The sequence below is a fragment of the Bubalus kerabau genome, chromosome X (assembly GCF_029407905.1).
Source record: "Bubalus kerabau isolate K-KA32 ecotype Philippines breed swamp buffalo chromosome X, PCC_UOA_SB_1v2, whole genome shotgun sequence".
In the NCBI taxonomy this organism is placed as follows: domain Eukaryota; kingdom Metazoa; phylum Chordata; class Mammalia; order Artiodactyla; family Bovidae; genus Bubalus; species Bubalus kerabau.
The window spans coordinates 72588573-72609310 of record NC_073647.1 but is presented as its reverse complement, the minus strand read 5'-3'; the positions used below and the strand labels follow the sequence as shown (position 1 = coordinate 72609310).

The 20738-nt window shown below is 40.5% G+C and overlaps 1 protein-coding gene and 1 non-coding gene across 10 annotated transcripts in view; one reads left to right on the top strand and one right to left on the bottom strand.

Annotated features, from left to right (window-relative positions):
• The window catches only part of CHRDL1 (chordin like 1), a 135652-nt gene that overhangs the window by 82844 nt on the left and 32070 nt on the right, over window positions 1-20738 (top strand). For 4 of the 9 annotated variants that reach the window (XM_055563827.1, XM_055563822.1, XM_055563818.1 and 1 more), the window contains exons 5-6: window positions 3353-3498; window positions 4320-4416. In XM_055563827.1, coding sequence (XP_055419802.1) covers window positions 3353-3498; window positions 4320-4416 — 243 coding nt within the window. The remainder of the gene's footprint in view (window positions 1-3352; window positions 3499-4319; window positions 4417-20738) is intronic. The other 5 variants (XM_055563823.1, XM_055563819.1, XM_055563824.1 and 2 more) reach the window with 3 other exon arrangements.
• TRNAW-CCA (transfer RNA tryptophan (anticodon CCA)) lies at window positions 3043-3114 on the bottom strand. The gene has a single exon. It is a non-coding gene; the product is annotated as a tRNA-Trp (tRNA).

The window sequence follows — 20738 nt, the reverse complement described above, 5'->3', positions numbered from 1 at the left end:
AGTCAGCCCAGGCCAAAAGGTTTGAGTTAGACTCTCGCTCAGATTTAAAACTTTTTCTTTTAAAACAAAATGAAGGAACTTTCTTTGTATCCTGTAAGGGGTCTTTAATAAGTACTTAACAACAAAGGAGAGATTTACTCAGAAATTGAAGTTAGATCAACTTATATAGCAAAGTATAGAATTGAGTTAGTTAATCTAATCACTGAAGCCAAAGAAAGTGTGATGTTTTCTGGGTATTTGAGGCCATACATTCTACAGGGACAACACAGCTTTCATGTTCTGTGGTTTGAGTTTTAAATTAAATGGTCCTTTCTTTGTGACAGGTTTGAAGTGATTGGCACCCTAGGAGGTAAGATTCTTGAATCAGTCAGGTCCTGGTGCTACCATTAACAAGTTGTGTGACCTTGGGAGTCAATTCATTTCTTAAGCCTTAGTTTCCTCATCAGCAAAATGGGCATACTTTATTATCTACATCAGAATGTTCTTAGTAATAACCAATGATGTAAAGCCTAGCATATTATTTGGGGCTCAATAAATGTTAACTCTTATTTTATGATGATGATGGATATTATTATTAGTCCTTATAATTTTTAACTACATTCTGAGAACAATTTTATTTTTTTTAAGTTATATTGAGTATCATTTACCACCCCCCCCCCATAAAATGGATTCATTTTCATTATAGTTTTGAGTAATGGGAAAAAAAGGATGGTCTCTTAAAAAAACATTTTTATGGAATTATAATTTACCATAGTGTTTTTTTTTTCAGGTATACAGAAAATTGATTCAGTTATACATATATTTTTCAGGTTATTTTCCACTATAGGTTATTATAAGACATTGAACACAGCCCTTGTTGCTTATTTACTTTATGTATATTCAGTTCAGTTCAGTTCAGTCACTCAGTAGTGTCTGACTCTTTGCGACCCCATGAATCACAGCACACCAGGCCTCCCTGTCCATCACCAACTCCTGGAGTTCACTCAGACTCACGTCCATCTAGTCAGTGATGCCATCCAGCCATCTCATCCTCTGTCATCCCCTTCTCCTCCTGCCCCCAATCCCTCCCAGCATCAGAGTCTTTTCCAATGAATCAACTCTTCGCATGAAGTGGCCAAAGTACTGGAGTTTCAGCTTTAGCATCATTCCTTCCAAAGAAATCCCAGGGCTGATCTCCTTCAGAATGGACTGGTTGGATCTCCTTGCAGTCCAAGGGACTCTCAAGAGTCTTCTCCAACACCACAGTTCAAAAGCATAAATTCTTCAGGGCTCAGCTTTCTTCACAGTCCAACTCTCACATCCATATATGACCACTGGAAAAACCATAGCCTTGACTAGATGGACCTTTGTTGGCAAAGTAATGTCTCTGCTTTTCAATATGCTATCTAGGTTGGTCATAACTTTTCTTTCAAGGAGTAAGCGTCTTTTAATTTCATGGCTGCAGTCACCATCTGCAGTGATTTTGGATCCCCCAAAAATAAAGTCTGACACTGTTTCCACTGTTTCCCCATCTATTTCCCATGAAGTGATGGGACCAGATGCCCTGATCTTAGTTTTCTGAATGTTGAGCTTTAAGCCAACTTTTTCGCTCTCCACTTTCACTTTCATCAAGATGCTTTTTAGTTCCTCTTCACTTTCTGCCATAAGGGTGGTATCCTTTGCATATCTGAGGTTATTGATATTTCTCCCGGCAATCTTGATTCCAGCTTGTGCTTCTTCCAGCCCAGCATTTCTCATGATGTACTCTGCATATAAGTTAAATAAGTAGGGTGACAATATACAGCCTTGATGTATATTAGTTGGTACCTATTAATCCCGTACTCCTAATTTATCCCTTTCTGCCTCTCACTTTTCTCTTTGGTAACTGTAAGTTCATTTTCTATTTCTGTGAGTCTGTTTCTGTTTTAATATAAATTCATTTATATTATTTTTTTAGATTTCACATATAAGTGATAGCATACAGTGTTTGCTTTTCTCTTCCTGACTTACTTCACTTAGTATAATCTCTAGGCCCACCTATGTTGCTGCAAATGGCAATATTTCTTTCTTTTATTATAGATTAGTAGTATTCCATTGCATATTGCGTTGGCCAAAAAGTTCTTTAGGTTAGTGAATACTTTGTTTAATGAAGTTCTTAGTAAAAATGAAAAATGTGTCTTTTATTTTTACTTTAACCCAAATGAACTTTTTGGCTTACTCAGTACCACATCTTATTTATCTTATTTATGTTGATGGACATTTATGTTACCTGCATGTCTTGGCTATTGTAAATAGTGCTGCTATGAATATTGGAGTACAATGTTCTTTTTGAATTATAGTTTTCTCTGGATATATGCCCAGAAGTGGGATTGCTGGATCATATGACAACTCTATTTTTAGTTTTTAAGGAACCTCCATACTGTTCTCCATAGTGGGCATACCAATTTATATTCCCACCAACAGTGTAGGAGGGTCCCAGAATGGTCTAACTCTCTAAGCTTCCTTGTCAGGAAACACACAACTCTCCTTATTTCTCTTCCTCCACTATCCCACAGCTCTGCTTGTATCTATTGTTAATCTGTACACTGATGATTAGTTTAATCTGGGCACTTGTTCAATAAAAGGTAACTTTTGCTGGTCCTTGAAAATCAGACAGGACTTCAGTAGATGGAAAAGAGGAGAAGGAAGGGGGCCATCTTAGTGGAGGGATTGAAAACAAGCAGACTCCAGAGGCTGGAACAAGCACACGCCAAGTATAATAAAACATGGGAGACGGTAAAGTTACCGGGTAGTTATAATAGGTGGTTCCTCATCTGAAAAGGCTCCCTCCCTCGAGATAAGTTAATACCTTCTTTGTCTAAGACTGGTAGCTCTATCATGGCAGGAGCCTTGTCTTTCTTCACTAATCTCTGCCTAGTGCCTATCACAGTGCCTGGTATATAGTGAAGTTGCTCAGTCGTGTCCGACTCTTTTGCAACCCCATAGCCCACCAGGCTTCTCCGTCCATGGGATTCTCCAGGCAAGAATACTGGAGTGGGTTACCATTTCCTTCTCCAGGGGATCTTCCCAACCCAGGGATTGAACCCGGGTCTCCTGCATTGGAGGCAGATGCTTTAACCTCTGAGCCACCAGGGAAGCCCACATAGTAGGTGCTCAATAAATGCCCAACAAGTGAAGGGTTGGATGGTTGGTCATGTTAGTTGTTATTCCTGTCTGGCTGCTTTAATATTATTGAAGTCATTAGCCCCTGAATCAGGGGCTATTTTTAACTCCCTCTGTGTTGTACAGCCCCACCTGCTGTTTGTTTGGGAATTTGTGAAATTCTTTGCAATGATGCCAATACTTGGTGTGGTTTTTTTCCACCCTGTCCCAGAAGACTCCTTACCCCCAGCGAACAATAAAATGACCAGCAAGTCGTGTGAATACAACGGAACCACTTACCAACACGGTGAGCTGTTCATGGCTGAAGGGCTCTTTCAGAACCGGCAGCCCAACCAGTGCACCCAGTGCAGCTGCTCGGTAAGACCCTGTATTTCAATGTCCTCTACCCACATAAGAGCTCTTCCATACACATACCTTTAGTTTAAGCCTACACTGTAGGGTACTTGACTGAAAGAGGATGAAGCGCATCTAAATCGTAAGCCTCCCTGATCTTCATCAACCCTGATAATCTCTGTTGAAAAGGTTGGACCCAGCCATATCCTTGTCTTAAAACTTTAGGACAAAGATGAGCTGATGATCTTGATCTGTACTTCTCTTCACAATCATTATACCACAAGAGCTTTCATCTGAAGAACTCGGTTATTTGATGCCTTGGAAATGCTATGGGTGGAAAAGCCACTGGCACCATCTAGCAGTATCAGTCCAATTCACAAGAAAATGTGGTGTCTCTTGGTTCCCATCTCTGACATGTTCTGTTAACGAGATAGTTCTTTGCCCTGCAAAGAAAAATATCTCGAAAAATGCTTGATCATAATGATTCCTGTGACATTACTTGTCAAAAGAATTGTATACTTCATGAATAAGGTATACTGATTACATCACCATCTAATTGTGTGGCCCAGAGAATGTAATAGATAGAACCTGATACTTTGTTCTATCTTAGACCAGGGTGCCTGATGAGGATTACCATCTCTTCTGTGACTCAGTCTCTGGCATGGAGAAATAATAAATGGAAAAAAAATAAACGCATCATAAAATTTAAGAAGTGCCTAGGACTGACTGCGGAAGAGCAGGGGGAAAGGATGTATTATGTTTGAACCCCTACTCATCCCAGGTACTGAGCTAAAGCCTTTACATGAACTTCAGCTCCTTCTGACCTTAATTTCGTTTCTCCCCAGCAGGAGGGCAATGTGTACTGTGGTCTCAAGACTTGCCCCAAGTTAACCTGTGCTTTCCCAGTCTCTGTTCCAGATTCCTGCTGCCGGGTGTGCAGAGGTAGGTATCCTGTATTCCAAGACCCCAGGTGCTACCATCTTGAGTAGCAGGATTTAGAAGAGGGAAATACCTGTCCAGTGTTCTAGCAAAAGGGAATTTTCTATGCTAGCCTTAAATTTTAAGGGTGCTTTCAATTACAAAAGGAAAAAAATAAAAGCATTGTTTTTAAGGGTCACTGCCCTAAAGAAACCGCATTGCAGCACAGCAGGGGGAGAGGGGTTAGATTCATCTAGCTTGGCCCCTCCGTTATTGTATTGTAAAACATAGGGCTTTTCCATACACAGCCTTAACAGGAAGACTTTGCCTCCCAAAGCACTGATGTGAACATTTTGAAGATTATGCTGGGCAAAGGTAGGGGTATTTTTCAAATCCCACGGTAAAATGCTGACAAACTCAATAACAGCAAAATGGAAGGCATCATCGTCTCAAATTATATTCAAAATGGAATTGTCATCTTCTCAAAGCCAGTTTTTTCTTCCTTGAGTTTCATTTCTTTGATGACGGTACTCTTTTTATTCTTTAGGTTTCCAAGATCAAATAGCATTACCTTTAATTTCTCCTTTATTACCTCTTCTCAGATTACCAAATCTATCAGCAGTCCTTTATACCCCCCCTTTTCCCACTTTCCCTCCTAATTTTGTCTTCTTCCCTTCCATCCAGTTAACATGCTCATTGAACATCTACTGTATGCTCGGCACTGTGCTAGAAGCTGGATACATAATGGTAAACATAGTAGTCACACAGGGCGCTGCTAGACTGTATGGCATCTTCATGTGAATTACAGAAAGGATCACCTTACTTAAGATACTTGACTTCCCATTTGCCGAAAAATCCTTGTGAATATACCTCCTTAGCTGAGGCACCCTTATGCAGGACACAACCTATATAACCGTATGTGGCATACATAGCAGCCAGGGTATGTTCTTTGCCCTTGTGGAACCCACATTTTACCAGAGAAGACAATAAACAAACAAGGAAACACATATCTAAATATAAACGATGTATGTATTGTAAAGTAAATAAACAAGGGATTGAGATAGAAAAGAAGAGGTGAAGGCATTTAGTTGAGTTGTTGGAAAGGCTTCTCTGAGATGACATTTAAGCTCAGACTTGAAAGATGAAAAGGAGTAATCCATGCAAAGGTCCTGGGGGAAGAGTATACCAAGCAGAAAGAAAAAAAAAAGTTCAAATGACCAGGCAAGGAAGAGCTTAGAGCATTCAAGGAGCTTGGGACCAGTGTGGTAGGAATATAGTGATTGTGGTCGTAACTGACATTTGGTGAGACTAGAGAGGTGAACAGGAGTCAGATGATGCAGGACCTTCAAGGCCATGGTAACAAGTTTGGATTTCCATTGTGAAGTGGGAAGCCAGTAGAAAGTTGTGCAGGAGACGTGATGTGATCCAGTTGATGTCTTACAAGATCTCACTGGTTATTGTGTCCAGACTAGATTGGAGGGAGGAAAGAAGACAAGTAGAGAGACCAAGAGAATGGATGTAGCAGTCAGTCTCTCTGGTATGAGAGGCCAAGATTCAGGGTGGGGGACAGAGTATAGAGTAGTGGTTCAGACTGAGGTCTTCTGGAGCCAGGCTGCCTTGATTCTAATCCCAGTCCTGCTACTTTCAAGCTGGGTGATCATGAGCCATGTATATACTCACCTTTCTAGCAGTCTTTACATTGAGGATTATGTTAGCACCAACCTCCAAACTGTTGTTAAGTTTAAATGAGATAATGCAGGAAGAGGACCTAGGACACTGTCTTCCATAAAGTGAGGATTCAATAACAAATACTGAACAAATTTGAAATACAGTAAGTGCTGAATCCTCAGATTTAACTAACCATGGTCTGAACATATTGGAGAAAAAATAAATCCAGAAAGTTCCAAAAAGCAAAACTTGAATTTGCTCTGGGCTGCCAACCATTTACATGGCATTTACATTGTATTCCCAACTTTTAATACTTAGGTATTATAAGTAATCTAGAGATGATTTAAAGTGTATGGGAGTGTGTGTATAGGCTATATGCAAATACTATGCCACTTTATATAAGGGACTTGAGCATCCTTGCATTTTGGTATCTGCAAGGGTCCTTTGGAACCAATGCCCTGAAGATACCAAGGGATAACTGTATATTTAGAACACTGGTTCTTGGCTGTGGGTACATATTGGAATTACCTTGGTAAGGGGAAAGGGGGATGAAGGAGGTGATTCCAATGTGCAGCCAAGGTTGAGAGCCACTGAAATAGAGGGAAAATATGATAGGATTTGCTAGTAGCAAATGGGTGGTTGACTCCCATACATTGAAAGTGAAAGTCACTCAGTCCTGTCTGACTCTTTGCGACCCCATGGACTATACAGTCCATGGAATTCTCCAGGCCAGAATACTGGATTGAGTAACCTTTCCCTTCTCCATAGGATCTTCCCAAACCAGAGATCAAACCCAGGTCTCCCGCATTGCAGATGGATTCTTTACCAGCTGAGCCACCAGGGTAGCCCAAGAATACTGGAGTGGGTAGCCTATCCCTTCTCCAGTGGATCTTCCCGACCCAGGAACTGAACCAGGGTCTCCTGCATTGCAGGATTCTTTACCAGCTGAGCTATCAGTAAGCCTTCCCATACATTACTGCCAGCTTAATCTTCCAAAGAGATAGCCTTAACTGTGCTACACCCCTACTCAGAAGTCTTTATGCTGACACACATTGTACTTACTCAATGCCAGTCGCAGTTCTATGCATTTTACAGATATGAACTCATTTAATTTCATGACAACCCCGTGGAGGGGGGAGGTTATGATTATTAACCTCATTTTACAGATGATGAAACTGAGGCAGAAAGAGGTTAAGATCCTTTTTCAAGGCTATGTAGCTAGTGAGTCCGGAGAAGGCAATGGCACCCCACTCCAGTACTTTTGCCTGGAAAATCCCATGGACGGAGGAGCCAGGTAGGCTGCAGTCCATGAGGTCGCTAGAGTCGGACACGACTGAGCGACTTCACTTTCACTTTTCACTTTCTTGCATTGGAGAAGGAAATGGCAACCCACTCCAGTGTTCTTGCTTGGAGAATCCCAGGGACGGGGAAGCCTGGTGGGCTGCCGTCTATGGGGTCGCACAGAGTTGGACACGACTGAAGCGACTTAGCAGCAGCAGCAGCAGCAGCAGCTAGTGAGTCAAAGAGCTAAGATCTGAACCGTGGAAGTCTGGCTCTGGACTCTAGGCTCCTAACCACCCCACTCTGCCACTGAAAGGAATGGCTCCCTGGTGCCTGCAGAATGTGTCCACCCCTGACTCTGACAGTGAAGGTCTTCTGAGTTACCTTTATAGGTCCACATGCTTGAATTCTTGCACCTCGGGTTCTTCCCACATTGTTCTTGTGTGGTCTCACTTTTGTGCCTTTACTCTCTCCTCAGCCCCTCAATATCTTTCAAACTTCAGTGTGCTTAGAATTACCGGAGAAATTGTTGAATTTCACCTCCCTGGACCACAACCACAGAGATTCTGTTTTGGTGGCCTTGGGGAGGGGCCCTGGGATGTGCTTTTAAACTGGCCTCATCATCCATTCTGATGCAGGTGGTCCATAGACTTTCGCTTTGAGAAACCATCCCTACAACAATGTAGATGACTGGGGGTGGCCTGAAATGGTGGTTTTACATCTGAATTTGGTGCACTTAAATTGGGCATCTTAAAAGTTTGAAACCTTAGTAAACCAATAGAAGAGTAACCAATGTCAGTCTCTGATTGGTCAGAGCATCTAATCTCATTCATATGGTAAGCCAGTTTGGGGTGAATGAGAAGCAACCATTTCACAATAAGGCTGGGAAGAAAAAGTGACAAAATGGCTTCCTTAGTTATATCTATACAACATGTACAGTAAGACTTGAAAGGAGAGAATATTGCCTGTCTCTAGAAAATCCTTTCCCTCGGATTTCATCTGTGAAAATCCTGCCTACTCCTGAAGCCCTAGCTCAAATGCAGCCTCCTTAGATGCTAACATAGGTAGTCCTCAGGTCACATATGTCTTGTTTGTTTATTTTGTTTTGTTTAATTTTTTATTTTATATTGGGGTAGAGTTGATTAACAGTGTTGTGTTAGTTTCAGGTATACAGCAAAGACATTAAGTTATACATGTATCTATTCTTTTTCAAATTCTTTTCCCGTTTAGGTCATTACGGAGTGTTGAGCAGAGTTCCCTGTGTTATGCAGTAGTCCTTTCGGTTATCCATTTTAAATATAGCAGTGTGTACATGTCAGTCGAAAACTTCTAATCTATTCATTCCCCCATCCTCCTCCCTCCACCCCAGTAACCATAAGTTTGTTCTCTGAGTTTGTTTCTGTTTTGTAAATAGTTCATTTGTATCATTTTTTTAGATTATGCATATAAGCGAAATCATATTTGTCTTTCTCTGTCTGACTTACTTCACTCATAGATGATAATCTCTAGGTCCATCCATGTTGCTGGCAACGGCATTATTTCATTCTTTTTTATGACTAATATTCCATTGTATATATGTCCCACATCTTCTTTATCCATTCCTCAATTGATGGATATTTGGATTGCTTCCATGTCTTGGCTCTTATAAACAGTGCTGCTATGAACATTGGGGTGCATATATCTTTTGGAAATAGAGTTTTTCTCTTTTCTGGATATATGCCCGGGAGTGGGATTGCTGGATCATATAACTCTATTTCTGTTTTTTTAAGGAACCTTCGTACTGTTCTCTCCAGTGGCTGTACCAATTTACATTCCCACCAACAGTGTAGGGGCATTCCCTTTTCTTGGCACGCTCTCCAACATTTATTAGACCTTTTTGATGATGGCCATTTTGACCCATGTGAGGTGATACTTCACTGTGGTTTTGATTTGGATAAATACTAGTGGGAGGGTCTTTCTCTCTTCTTTGCCTTCCCACCTTCATTCCAGTTTCTCCGCCCCTAAATCCTGCTTCTCCTTCAGAGGCTGGCTCAAACGCTACCTCCTCCATGATTTTTTTTTTTAATCCTATAAATTAGGACTAAACTCCCTCCTCTCTAGGACTTTACAGGACCTCACCTGTGCTTTTCCAGTGGCATTTATAACCTTAGCACCTTTTGTCTTTTTTTATATGTGCCCATGTCTTATCATCCCTACCAATATGTGTTCCTCAAGGCAGTAACTATTTTGGGCTCATCTTTTTCCCCCACTGTGCTAGGCACAGAGTAGGTGTTGTTTGAATGAACACACACTAGCTTGTAAATATTGCCAGAAAGTTAATCGTGGTTGGAATTAGATGCTACTAAAATAAGATGTTGGTCTTCCCTGGTGACTCAGTGATAAAGAATCTTGTCTGTTGATGAAGGAGATGCAGGTTCAATCCCTGGGTTGGGAAGATTCCCTGGAAAAGGAAATGGCAACCCACTCCAGTATTCTTGCCTGGGAAATCCCCTAGACAGAGGAGCCTGGTGGGCTACAGTCCATGGGGTCACAAAGAGTCAGACATGACTTAGCAACTAAACAACAACAACAAAAATAAGATATTGTTTTTGTTTTTTCTCCCTCTGAATCACTGACTATGGTGATGGTACTGGCTTTACATTCTTCATGGTCAATAGGAAATTAGGTGATCCCTCATATTGTTTTTTATTCCCTACCTTACTTTAGCACACTATAACTAATATTTCTTTTAGAAAGAAATGACCTTATTCTTAGTATCCATACAGGCTCATCTTTTTTACTATGCTTTTTGCACCAGCCTTTACAGGTCAGCATGAATTTAGTTGCAGCCTAATTTCATGTATGCTTCAATAAGGCACTGGATCTTTCCATACCTGTTTCTCACAGTGTGTGTACTGTCCCTCAGTACAGCTATGAACTTTCAGCCAGGAAAGACTCTTTTGTTCCTTATCTCCTTTCCCATCTTGGTCCCAGCTTGAGTCCACTCCAAAGAGAAGAGAGTCCGTTTTTAAAAATTGAAGTATAGTTTATTTACAGTATTGTGTTAGTTTCAGATGTACAATAAAGTAATCCAGTTAATTATATATATATATGTAATTTTCAGATTATTTTCCATCATAGTTTGTTATTAAAGATACTGAATATAGTTTCCTATGCTATGTAGTAAACTCTTGTTTCTTATCTACTCTATGTATACTAGTTTGTATCTGTTAATCCCATACTCTTAATTTGTCCCTTCCCCACCCCTTTCCCCTTTGGCAACTAGAAGTTTGTTTTCTATGTTTTTGAGTCTGTTTCTGCTTTGTATATAGATTCATTTGTATTTTTAGGTTACATGTATAAGTAATACCACAAAATATCTGTCTTTGTTGGACTTACTTCACTTAGTATGATAATCTCTAGGTCCATCCACATTGCTGCAAATGGCAATATTTTATTCTTTCTTATGGCTGAGTAATATTCTATTATATATGTATGTATATATGTATATATACATGTATATATATGTATTTATATCACATATCCTTAAACCAATCATCTGTCAATGGGCACTTGGGTTGCTTCCATGTCTTGGCTATTATAAATAGTACTGCTATGTACATTGGGGTGTACGCATCTTTTCCAATTAGAGTTTTTCTCTTTTCTGGATATATGCCTCGGAATGGAATTTCTGGATCATATGGCAGCTCTACTTTTAGATTTTTTTAAGGAACCTCCCTACTGTTTTCCATAGTGGCTGTACCAATTTGCATTTCCATCCATAGTATACAAGGGTTCCCTTTTCTGCACACCCAAGAGAGTCCATTTTTAGCAGAGGTGTACACATGGTTACTAATATAACCAGCTAATTGCTATAATCCAGTTGTTAGGTTAAGGTGATTTTGTTTGGGGAAAATAATGTGAAATCTAAACCGAAGAACAATTGATAAAGGAAAGTGCAAAAAGATGTATTATTGCATCCAAGAGGCAATAGAGAGCAATGCAGATAAGCTCTGAAGCCAGAGGACATAGTTTTGACCTGGCAGAGCTACAGTCAACTAGTAATTTTATCTTGGGCAAGACACAACCATTCAGGACCTCGAATCCCTCGGCTGTGTAAATGCTAATTATAATATCTACAACCAACAGAAAGGTTGTAAAAACTAACTGAGATGACAGAAGGCTAAGAGAAAGTCCAGCAAAGAGTTATTGCTTAATAAGTGATGTGTGCGTGCATTATGACTATATTTATTACCCTGGGGTTAAGTAGAATTGCACCTTAGCTATCTCCGATAGTCTTGCCTTTTTATTTCCTTAATTTACATATACAGAAGTTTATTTCTAGTCCTTCTCATGGCAACAGATCCTGGGACTAACTATCTTCTCAGTGGTTTTCTTGTCATGATTTAAATTTCTTTTCTTTTTGTTATGTCCTCAGAAGCAACAGATAAAAGCTACTTGTTACTGATCATGTCCTGCCCCTTCACACACTTGACAATTCATGAAGTTCTCTCTTTGCCATCTCTTCTCCAGCCTAAATAAACCATTCTCTTTCATCTTCCCCTCTCAAGACTAAATCTTACACTTTCATAAAATTGATGCTTTTTTCTCTGTCTTTAATGTCTTTACATCTTTCAGTTGTATATAATGTGATTGAATCTCCTTTGAAGTTAATTTTTGAAGCACCTAGTTATTTTTTTTTCTGTTGAAATGATGTTTTTACAAAGGTATACCTTGTGTAAGCATATTACTCATTCAGCAGGGAACCCAGACACATTTCTCTTCTATGCTGGCCGCCCTAATTGCAGGGAAAATACTGCAGAAGAAATAACCTTTTGAGCGCTGAACTTGCAAACCTTAATATAAAAGACCCCATTGAAATAGTCTCTGCACTGTCACCAAACACTAATGTGTGCCTTTCTTCCTGGGTCAGACAGCAATCTTAGCCATGGATTGAATCTCAACCCCAGTCTCAATTGTTTAGACTTGTCTTTGAGGCTAGGACAGTCAGGAGAGTGTTGGCAGGGTGTGTCATTGCTGGCACTTCAGCAAACCTCATCTAGACTGGAAGCATAGTGCACACAGCCGCTGGAGCCTTAAGGGAAACTTTATCAGCAGGAAAAAAAAAAAAAAAAAAAAAAAAAAAACTCTTCAGAGATTGTACTATGGCCACATTCTGGGCAGGCAGGCCTTAAACCCAAACCCAGTCCCAGCTTCTTTCCACCATTTATCATTTCTGCTTCCTGTCTTCTGCCTATCTTGCCAAAGCAAAGGGGAAGGCTATGTTCTTAGACGTTAAGCAAGGAAGACATATATGGGGTAAGCTATCGGCATTTTGAGAGCCAAGCCTGCATTTGGTAGATGGTGTACATACGTAGCACTTGTGTGTGTGCATGCTAAGTCGCTTCAGTCATGTCTGACTCTATGTGACCCTATGGACTATAGCCCACCAGGCTTCTCTGTCCCTGGGATTCTCCAGGCAAGAATACCAGAGTGGATTGCTGTGCCCTTCTCCAAGGGGATCTTCCAGACCCAGGGATCAAATCCATGTCTCATGTCTCCTGCACTGGCAGGCGGGCTCTTTACCACTAGCACCGCTTGGGAAGCCCCTTTCTAGGTTTAGAATAGCCCAAGTATAAATATCTACCTTCTTTCATTCAACAAACATTTGTTTTGCAACCACTAAGTACCTGGCACTGTGTGAGTACTGGAGATACCATGGTGAGCAAAACAGGCATGGAACCAGCCCTCGTAGAATGTAATGAGGAAGATAGACATGTATCAAATACTGAGACAAGTAAATATGAAATCATAATCATGCCACATGCTATGAAGGAAAGGTGTTATAAAAGCTAATAATTGACAGAGGCTGATCTATTCAGGGAGGTGAAGGAAGACTCAAGACCATCTCTCTGGCCTCAACTCACACCATATTCCTCTTCGCTCTCTGTACCCCCAGGGTTTGGGAGAATTGACTCAAAAGTTCTGGGTATAACTGGTGGCAGTCCTATCCTCCTAGAATCTGTGACTTCTGATCCCACCATGAAACCAGCCACCCTATTTACCCTATTTTATAGAAGTATCTATACTGTCCTTGCATTGTACCTGCTGCATATACTCAAGTTCAGACTTCACATATTAAGGAACTACTTGATCATGTTGTTCCATGTTTACCATTTCTTACCATATTATCTAATCTGAGTTCTGTAGCTTTTCTTTAAAGGTCCTCTGTCAAACAGTTGGACTGTTCCTTAACTCACTACCCATCCTCATTTCTTCAACACCAACACTCACACTTTCTCCTCTAGACTGGCACTTCTCTTTTTATAATATTGCCATGTCCTCCCCACCTTCAGCCCTGTCATATGCCCTTCTTTTTTACATGCAATATTATATTTGTTTCTAAGTGTTCAACATTCATATACATTATGCATTGATCACCAAAATAGTAACCATCTATCACCATGCAAAGTTATTACAATATTATTGACTATATTCCCTATGTGGTACATTATATCTCTGTGACTTATTCTGTAACTGAAAGTTTGTACCCCTTCATTCCCTTTGCTTATTTCACTCATATCCCACCAGGAAGCCCCTTGCCTAATGAGATTGATCTGAAAAATATTGCTAAGACTAATGTCAAACAGCATGCTGCCTATGTTTTCTTCTACAAGTTTTATGGTATCAGGTCTTACATTTAAGTATTTAAAACATTTTGAGTTTAATGCTGTGGGTACACTGGTGGGTAGGGCAGACCCCAGGCATGCCTGGTTGTGGGACCTGGTGGCTCATGACTGCTATGGGTACACTGGTAGATTGGGCAGTGCCCAGTGGTAATAGGCTAGAGGGAGGATTCCAGAATGGTGCCTACCAGTGCCAGTGTCAGCACAGTAGAGTGAGTTTACAGAAATGGCTGCCACCAGCATCTGTGTTCCCAGTGGAGTCCCAGTTGCCTCCTGCCTCTCTGCTACTACTCAGAGTGAATGAGTTTTTGAACACACCTTCAGCCCTCCAGCTCTCCTGAATGTAAACCCCACTGGTTTTCAAAACCAGCTCTTTTGCTCTTCTTCCTGGTGCACAACTCCTGGGCTGAGGGGTCCAATGTGGAGCTTGGACCCCTTGCTCCTCAGGCAGGACATTCATGTTTATATCCCTCTCACCTTGCCAGAGTGTGGGTCCTGACTAGATGGCAGTCTCCACCCCCTTACCTGTCTCATCGTGGTTCCTTGTTTATATCTTCAGTTGTGGAAAATATCTTCTGCTAGTCTTCAGGTCACTCTCAGAGGTGGTTGCTCTGTAAGTAGGTGAAGTTTTGGTATGCCCATGGGAGGTGAGTTCAGGATCTTCCTCTGCTGCCATCTTGATCCTACCTCTTGTTATGTGCCTCTCTTAACTCTTACTCCCCACAAGCTTGGAAGAGTTTCCTACCCCTCTTTTATCAATTAGGATCCTTCCCATCTTTCAAGACCCCAGCTGAAGTTGCAGCTCTTTTATTATTATTATTATTATTTTAATTTTTACAATGTTGTGTTAGTTTCTGCCATACAACAACGTGAATGGGCCATAATTATACATATATCTCCTCTCTCTTGAGCTTCCCTCCCCTCCCCCCGCACCCCTCTAGGTCATCACAGAGCACCAGGATGGGCTCCCTGTGTTATACAGCAACTTCTCACCAGTTATGCATTTTACACATGATATGATAGTGTATATATGTTGATTCTACTTTGTCCATTCGTCCCACTCTCTCCCTCCCCGTCTTGTGTGGGGGATTTGTGTCCACAAGTCTGTTCTGTACATCTGTGTCTCCATTCCTTCCCTGCATCAATACTATTTTTCTAGATTCCGTATATATGCATTAATATATGATATTTATTTTTCTCTTTTTAACTTATTTCACTCTGTATAACAGGGTCTAGGTTCATCCATCTCATTAGAACTGACTGAAATTCATTTCTTTTTATGGCTGAGTAATATTCCATTGTATATCTATACCCCATCTTCTTTATTCATTCACCTGTCGATAGACATCTAGGTTGCTTCTGTGTTCTGGCTATAGTAAAGAGTGCTGCATGCATCTCATTTAAATAGCCTTACCTGATCATTCTAGTCCTCATTGGTCTCCTTCTTTGACCACTTCCAGGGCTTGGTCAGGTTGTAGGAGCAGCAGCAGGAGACCCAGGTTTGATCCCTGGGTCAGGAAGATCCCCTGGAAAAGGAAATGGAAACCCACTCCAGTATTCGTGCCTGGAGAATTCCATGGACAGAGGAGCCTGGTGGGTTATAGTCTATGGAGTCACAAAGAGTTGGACACAATTGAGTGACTAATACTTTGACATTTTCACATTATTATTCACTGTTTAATGGGTCTTGGCTCCTCAACTGGGAAGTTCTATGAGGAAAGGACCATCTTCTTCCTCTTTTGCCCCTAGCATAGTACTAAGCATATAACTTGTGATGTATTTGCTAATAGGAAAGAGAGCCACAGTTATGTAAAGCTTTTGGCAAGCACTTAAAGTGTAGTCCTGCCTAGGGAGGCAGGAGAAATGACTGACCTTACAACTTACTCAACCCAAGCTCATTTATCCAATACATCTCCAGTTAGCCCAGGTGAAAATTGAATCTCTTTTTATGAAATTGAGATATTTTTACTAACTCCTTCATGGTAACTGAAACTGGAAGCAATTGTTTAAAAGCAATTTGTCAGTGTTCAAGGCATCTGCCATTTTACCTAAGACTCTTGATTTCTATTTCCAAAAAGCAGCAAAATTACACCTCAGACGCCATCTTTGCTGAGCCCAGAGATCTTGAGGGAAGTGGTATATGAGCTATTTCATTTTTTTAATATCATAAAAATCTACCAAAATTTTCAAAGTTTTCGAAATCAAAGGAAACGAGAGAAAATAACAACTCTAAATATAGATCCTTACATATCAGTCAGGATCTCATTTTCTTTTTGCCCACATTTTCTGCAGAAACACTCCCATCTCCTGGTCATAATGGTAGGAAGGAAGCATTGCTAATGCAAAACACTGCCTTAAAAAAATTAAAAATAACTCAATAATTTTTGTGATTGTATGTTCTCGCCTAAACTTCAAAATGTATTGAAACACTCGATCTTTTCATAGCTGTAGAAGAGTTTGACCACCACTAGCAATTCCTTTTCAAAAGTGAATCATTCATGTTCATGAACATGGGACTATCTTAGAGATTTTCTATCCTTGTCTACTGCTCCTCTTCTAAACACCAACTGGAAGCTCTCTTCTTCCATGGAAACTTTCAGGTGGTTTTTGTTCTCTTTCCATCCCCTGTGGTCAGAATTCATCTTCACATCCTTGCTGACAATCCCAGGACTCCCAGTCCTCTGAAGTCGTCATGTTCCTTCTTGGCATGTCTTTTATGTCTAGAATGTTTCTTTTAGACAGAAAGCCCTCAGACAGTGGATGGGACAGCATTGAATTTCATACTGAGTTTAACAAATTAATAGTGATGATTCCTAACTGGCCATCTGGGGTATCCTGTCAAGGTCAATAATGCCCCATCCCATTGCTGGGCTGGAGGGTTTTTCATGTGTATTATGAGTCTGGTTCTACAATAAAAATAAGAAATTCCCAGTGAAGCATTTCAGAGCAATTATTTCTTCATGGGTGGTTAAAGCCACTCTTCTTTCAGCCTTGTCCTTCTGACTGCTTCAAGGGATATACCATTACTGCTCAGAAACACATTACTGGGTATGCCCATTACTCTCATTAGAATAGACTTCGTGAACACTTAAGACTTCAACGATTGTGGAAGTTAATCTGATTTGTTAACTGACAGTATAAACAGAGGAAAAAGAAACATCAAAAAGAAGAGTGATGTTAGGCAGAGGAATCATATTCGAACACTACACTGTAACTGTAAGAATTTATAAAGTCCAGGTCTCCATGGCCCAGGCAAAGTGAACATTTGATATAATTATCCAGTTGGTATAAGCTAATTGTTGAAATGACTCCATCCACTTTTTCCTTGTTTTTGGCCACTAAAGTCAGACCCACGTCTTCTGCTCCCACCAGGTAGTCCAGTCCTCTTTGGATGGGGCCAGGAAGCCAAAGTGGTATTCATGGAAAGAAGAAGGACCCTCAACTGATTGCTTTTCATTTCCAGGTTAACCAGGCAGTAAACAATGGTAGATCACTAAGTTTCCTTCTTCCATCCTGCTCGTTATTTTCCATTTTTGAAGGTGGTAGCACAGGACTCTATTTGGGTACTTGAATTTTTACCACTCAACTTTATGACTATGTAATTTGCACTGCCTCTCATAGGAGCAGTTATCTGTCCTCTCATGCATTACTTTAAGCAAAGAGAGAAAAAGAGGTTTAATTAAAATGCAGACTCCTTTTCTAAATAAAAATGAAAAGGGAGAAGGTACTAGCATAATGATGAGAGAATCTAATCATTAATTTAGAAGGAACGAGCTGAAGGAATGAAAAATGGCTGTCTGCAGCCATTTTTATTTTTTGGTGTCTCCAGGACCCTGGCTTTAGAAATGAAATTATTCCCTTTCTATGCGTGGACATAAATTTTCTCTGTTGGGCTTCATTTTTTAAAAAATACAGGTGCTTTCTTTTGTTAAATACATTGCACACTTGTGCGTGTGTGCTTAGTCACTCAGTCGTGTCTGACTCTTTGCAACCCCATAGACTGTAGCCCACCAGGCTCCTCTGTCCATGGGATTCTCCAGGCAGTAATACTAGAGTGAGTAGCCATGCTTTCCTCCAGGGAATCTTCCTGACCCAAGGATCAAACCCATGTCTCCTGTGTCTCCTGCATCGCAGGTGGATTCTTTACCCTCTGAGCCATTGGGAAGCACACGTGTGAAGGCTCCTTAAGTTGGGTTTTCCCCATGTGTGGGCTACTCTTGAGAAGAAGAAAGAAGAAATAGAGGGAAAGGATAGGAAGAAGAGGGAGGGTGGATAATAGCTAACACATATAACACAGTGTGCTAGGTACTGTCCTAAGCTCTTTGCATATACTAATTCATTTCATCCTTACAACCATATGGGTAGGTATTATTGTCTCCATTTTATAAAGAAGGAAACTGAAGCACAGATGGGTTCATTCATGTGCTCAAAGTCACACAGGTGAGAAGGGGCAGAGTCAGGATTTGGACCCAGGCGGTCTGACTCCAGGCTGTTTTCTTTGCCATTATTACTATGCTGCCTCTCAGGTTGAGGGTGTGAAGCAACTTCAGGGACTCTTAAGTCTGAGGCTACTGGGAGGAGCAGACTTTGTGATTTCTCTGTTCCCAACGGCTAGATATACTAACACTTCCAGAAGAGTCATTGGGACTACCCTGGGATGTAAAGACCCCATTTCTAACCATAAACGTTGATCTGTTTAATCACATCTCCACTGAAAGAGCAGAATGTGGGTCATGGGCCATGTCTAAGTTTCATTATTCCCTCTTTTATGATGCCTTCCTGCAAACACATGCACATTCTCACAATACAGTTTAAAAAAAAAAAAAAAACAGACATTTCTGATTTTTCTGGATAATACTTTTGTACTCCCCTTCTGATTTGGCTTGCCACTGGTGGCAGGAGTTCCCTCCTTGTCTGTGTCTTAGTATTTCTCGAGCAGGTATTTTGTTTAAAGTGCTAAGAGCTTAAAATTGACAGCTCAAACAATTAAGTGCTTTATTTGACAGCAAGGTATTTTCTAAAAAAAAAAAAAGGACTGTCCAAGAGTAATGGATAAAGAAGATGTGGTACATATACAGTGGAATATTACTCAGCCATTACAAAGAATGAAATAATGCCATTTGATGCAACATTGATGGACTTAGAGATTGTCATACTGAGTGAAATAAGTCAAAGAAAGATATATGACATCCCTCATATGTGGTATCTAAAAAGAAATGATACAAATGAACTCATTTACAAAACAGAAACAGACTCACAGACTTAGAGAATGAGCTTATGCTTCCCAGGGGGGAAGGGTTGGGGGAAGGGATGGTTAGGGAGTTTAGGATGGGCATGTGCCCACTGCTATATTTAAAATGGATAACCAACAAGGACCTACTGTATAGTACAGGGGACTCTGCTCAATGTTATGTCTCAGCCTGGATGGGAGTGGGGCTTGGGGGAGAATGGATATTATGTATATGTATGGCTGAGTCCCTTCACTGTTCATCTGAAACTGTCACACCATTGTTTGTTAATGGGCTATACCCCAATACAAAATAAGAAGTTTTTAAAAAATGACTGTCCACCTTATGAGACACTAGAGCACACTTGCTCCCTCACCAACAAATTTGTAGAATTAGATATTTGGCAGTAGCTCCCCACCCCCCCCCAACCAAGTCATCTGCTTCCATTCTCTTTTTCATCTCCAGCTTGGGTGTTGAACACTGGTTATAAAGTGGCCCACCAGGGAACCTGGTACATAGTTACCTGGAGATTTCACAATCAGTTTTTTTCCTCTACTTACTCCCACTTTTCCTCAAAAACCCTTAGTTATTGCCTTGATTCTGCTGATTTCAATGTGTTCTTCGGAAAATACAGAGATCAGTTTTCCTTGTCATGGAGATCATTTCCCCTTGTCTTGGAAATTCATTTACAATTTCTATTTGCCTTATGATTAGAGTAACCATGGAATTTATCATCCCAACCAAGACACTTTTGAAAGTGAAAGAAGCAATCTTAACAATTATGCCTGCCAGCAAAACAGACATAAAACTGAGCTGTCCCAGTTAAATGAGAATCTATGGGCACCCTATTTGTGATGAGTGTGGTTCAGAAGTGGCCACATGCTGGCGTAGTTTTGCTGTCTGAGGTTTATCTTCATGGGTATCTCATAATCTCATTGTACACTTGGTCCTTTTGAGAAGACAAGGTTTACTTCTGTGACCTGCTCTGACCAATCAGAGATTAATAGGAGCGATGGGAGTTATAAACAGTCTGAATTTTAGCCTAGCTCTTGACCATTTTTCAAATGCTTGTTCTCCATTTCTCTCATTACCAGAAAGCCAAGCCATTCCATCTCCATAGGGTACCACTCAGAGTATAATTGAGGTTTGAATAAACAACACATGTGGCTTTTAAGGTTAAATGAATATTGTTTGACATACAGTACACTAGAGTTGTTTTTCATTTTGGTTTTAAAAATTGGTTAAAATTACATCTTGGTGCTTCTCGGAATTAACTAGGATCCATCTGTCTCCATTAGAATCACTGATTTTTTTTTTTTTTTAAAGCCTTGGCTGAAAAAAGAAGCTTCCTCTTACTCAAGATAATTTGTCCAGTGAATTAAGGAAAAAGGCAAAGAAATAGGTTTTGGGGGCTTTGGTGCCTACTTTTTTCTTTTATGTCCTTGTCTCTTAGATACATCTAAGGTGAAATATTTAAGATTGTAAATGGACAAACCTATTTTCA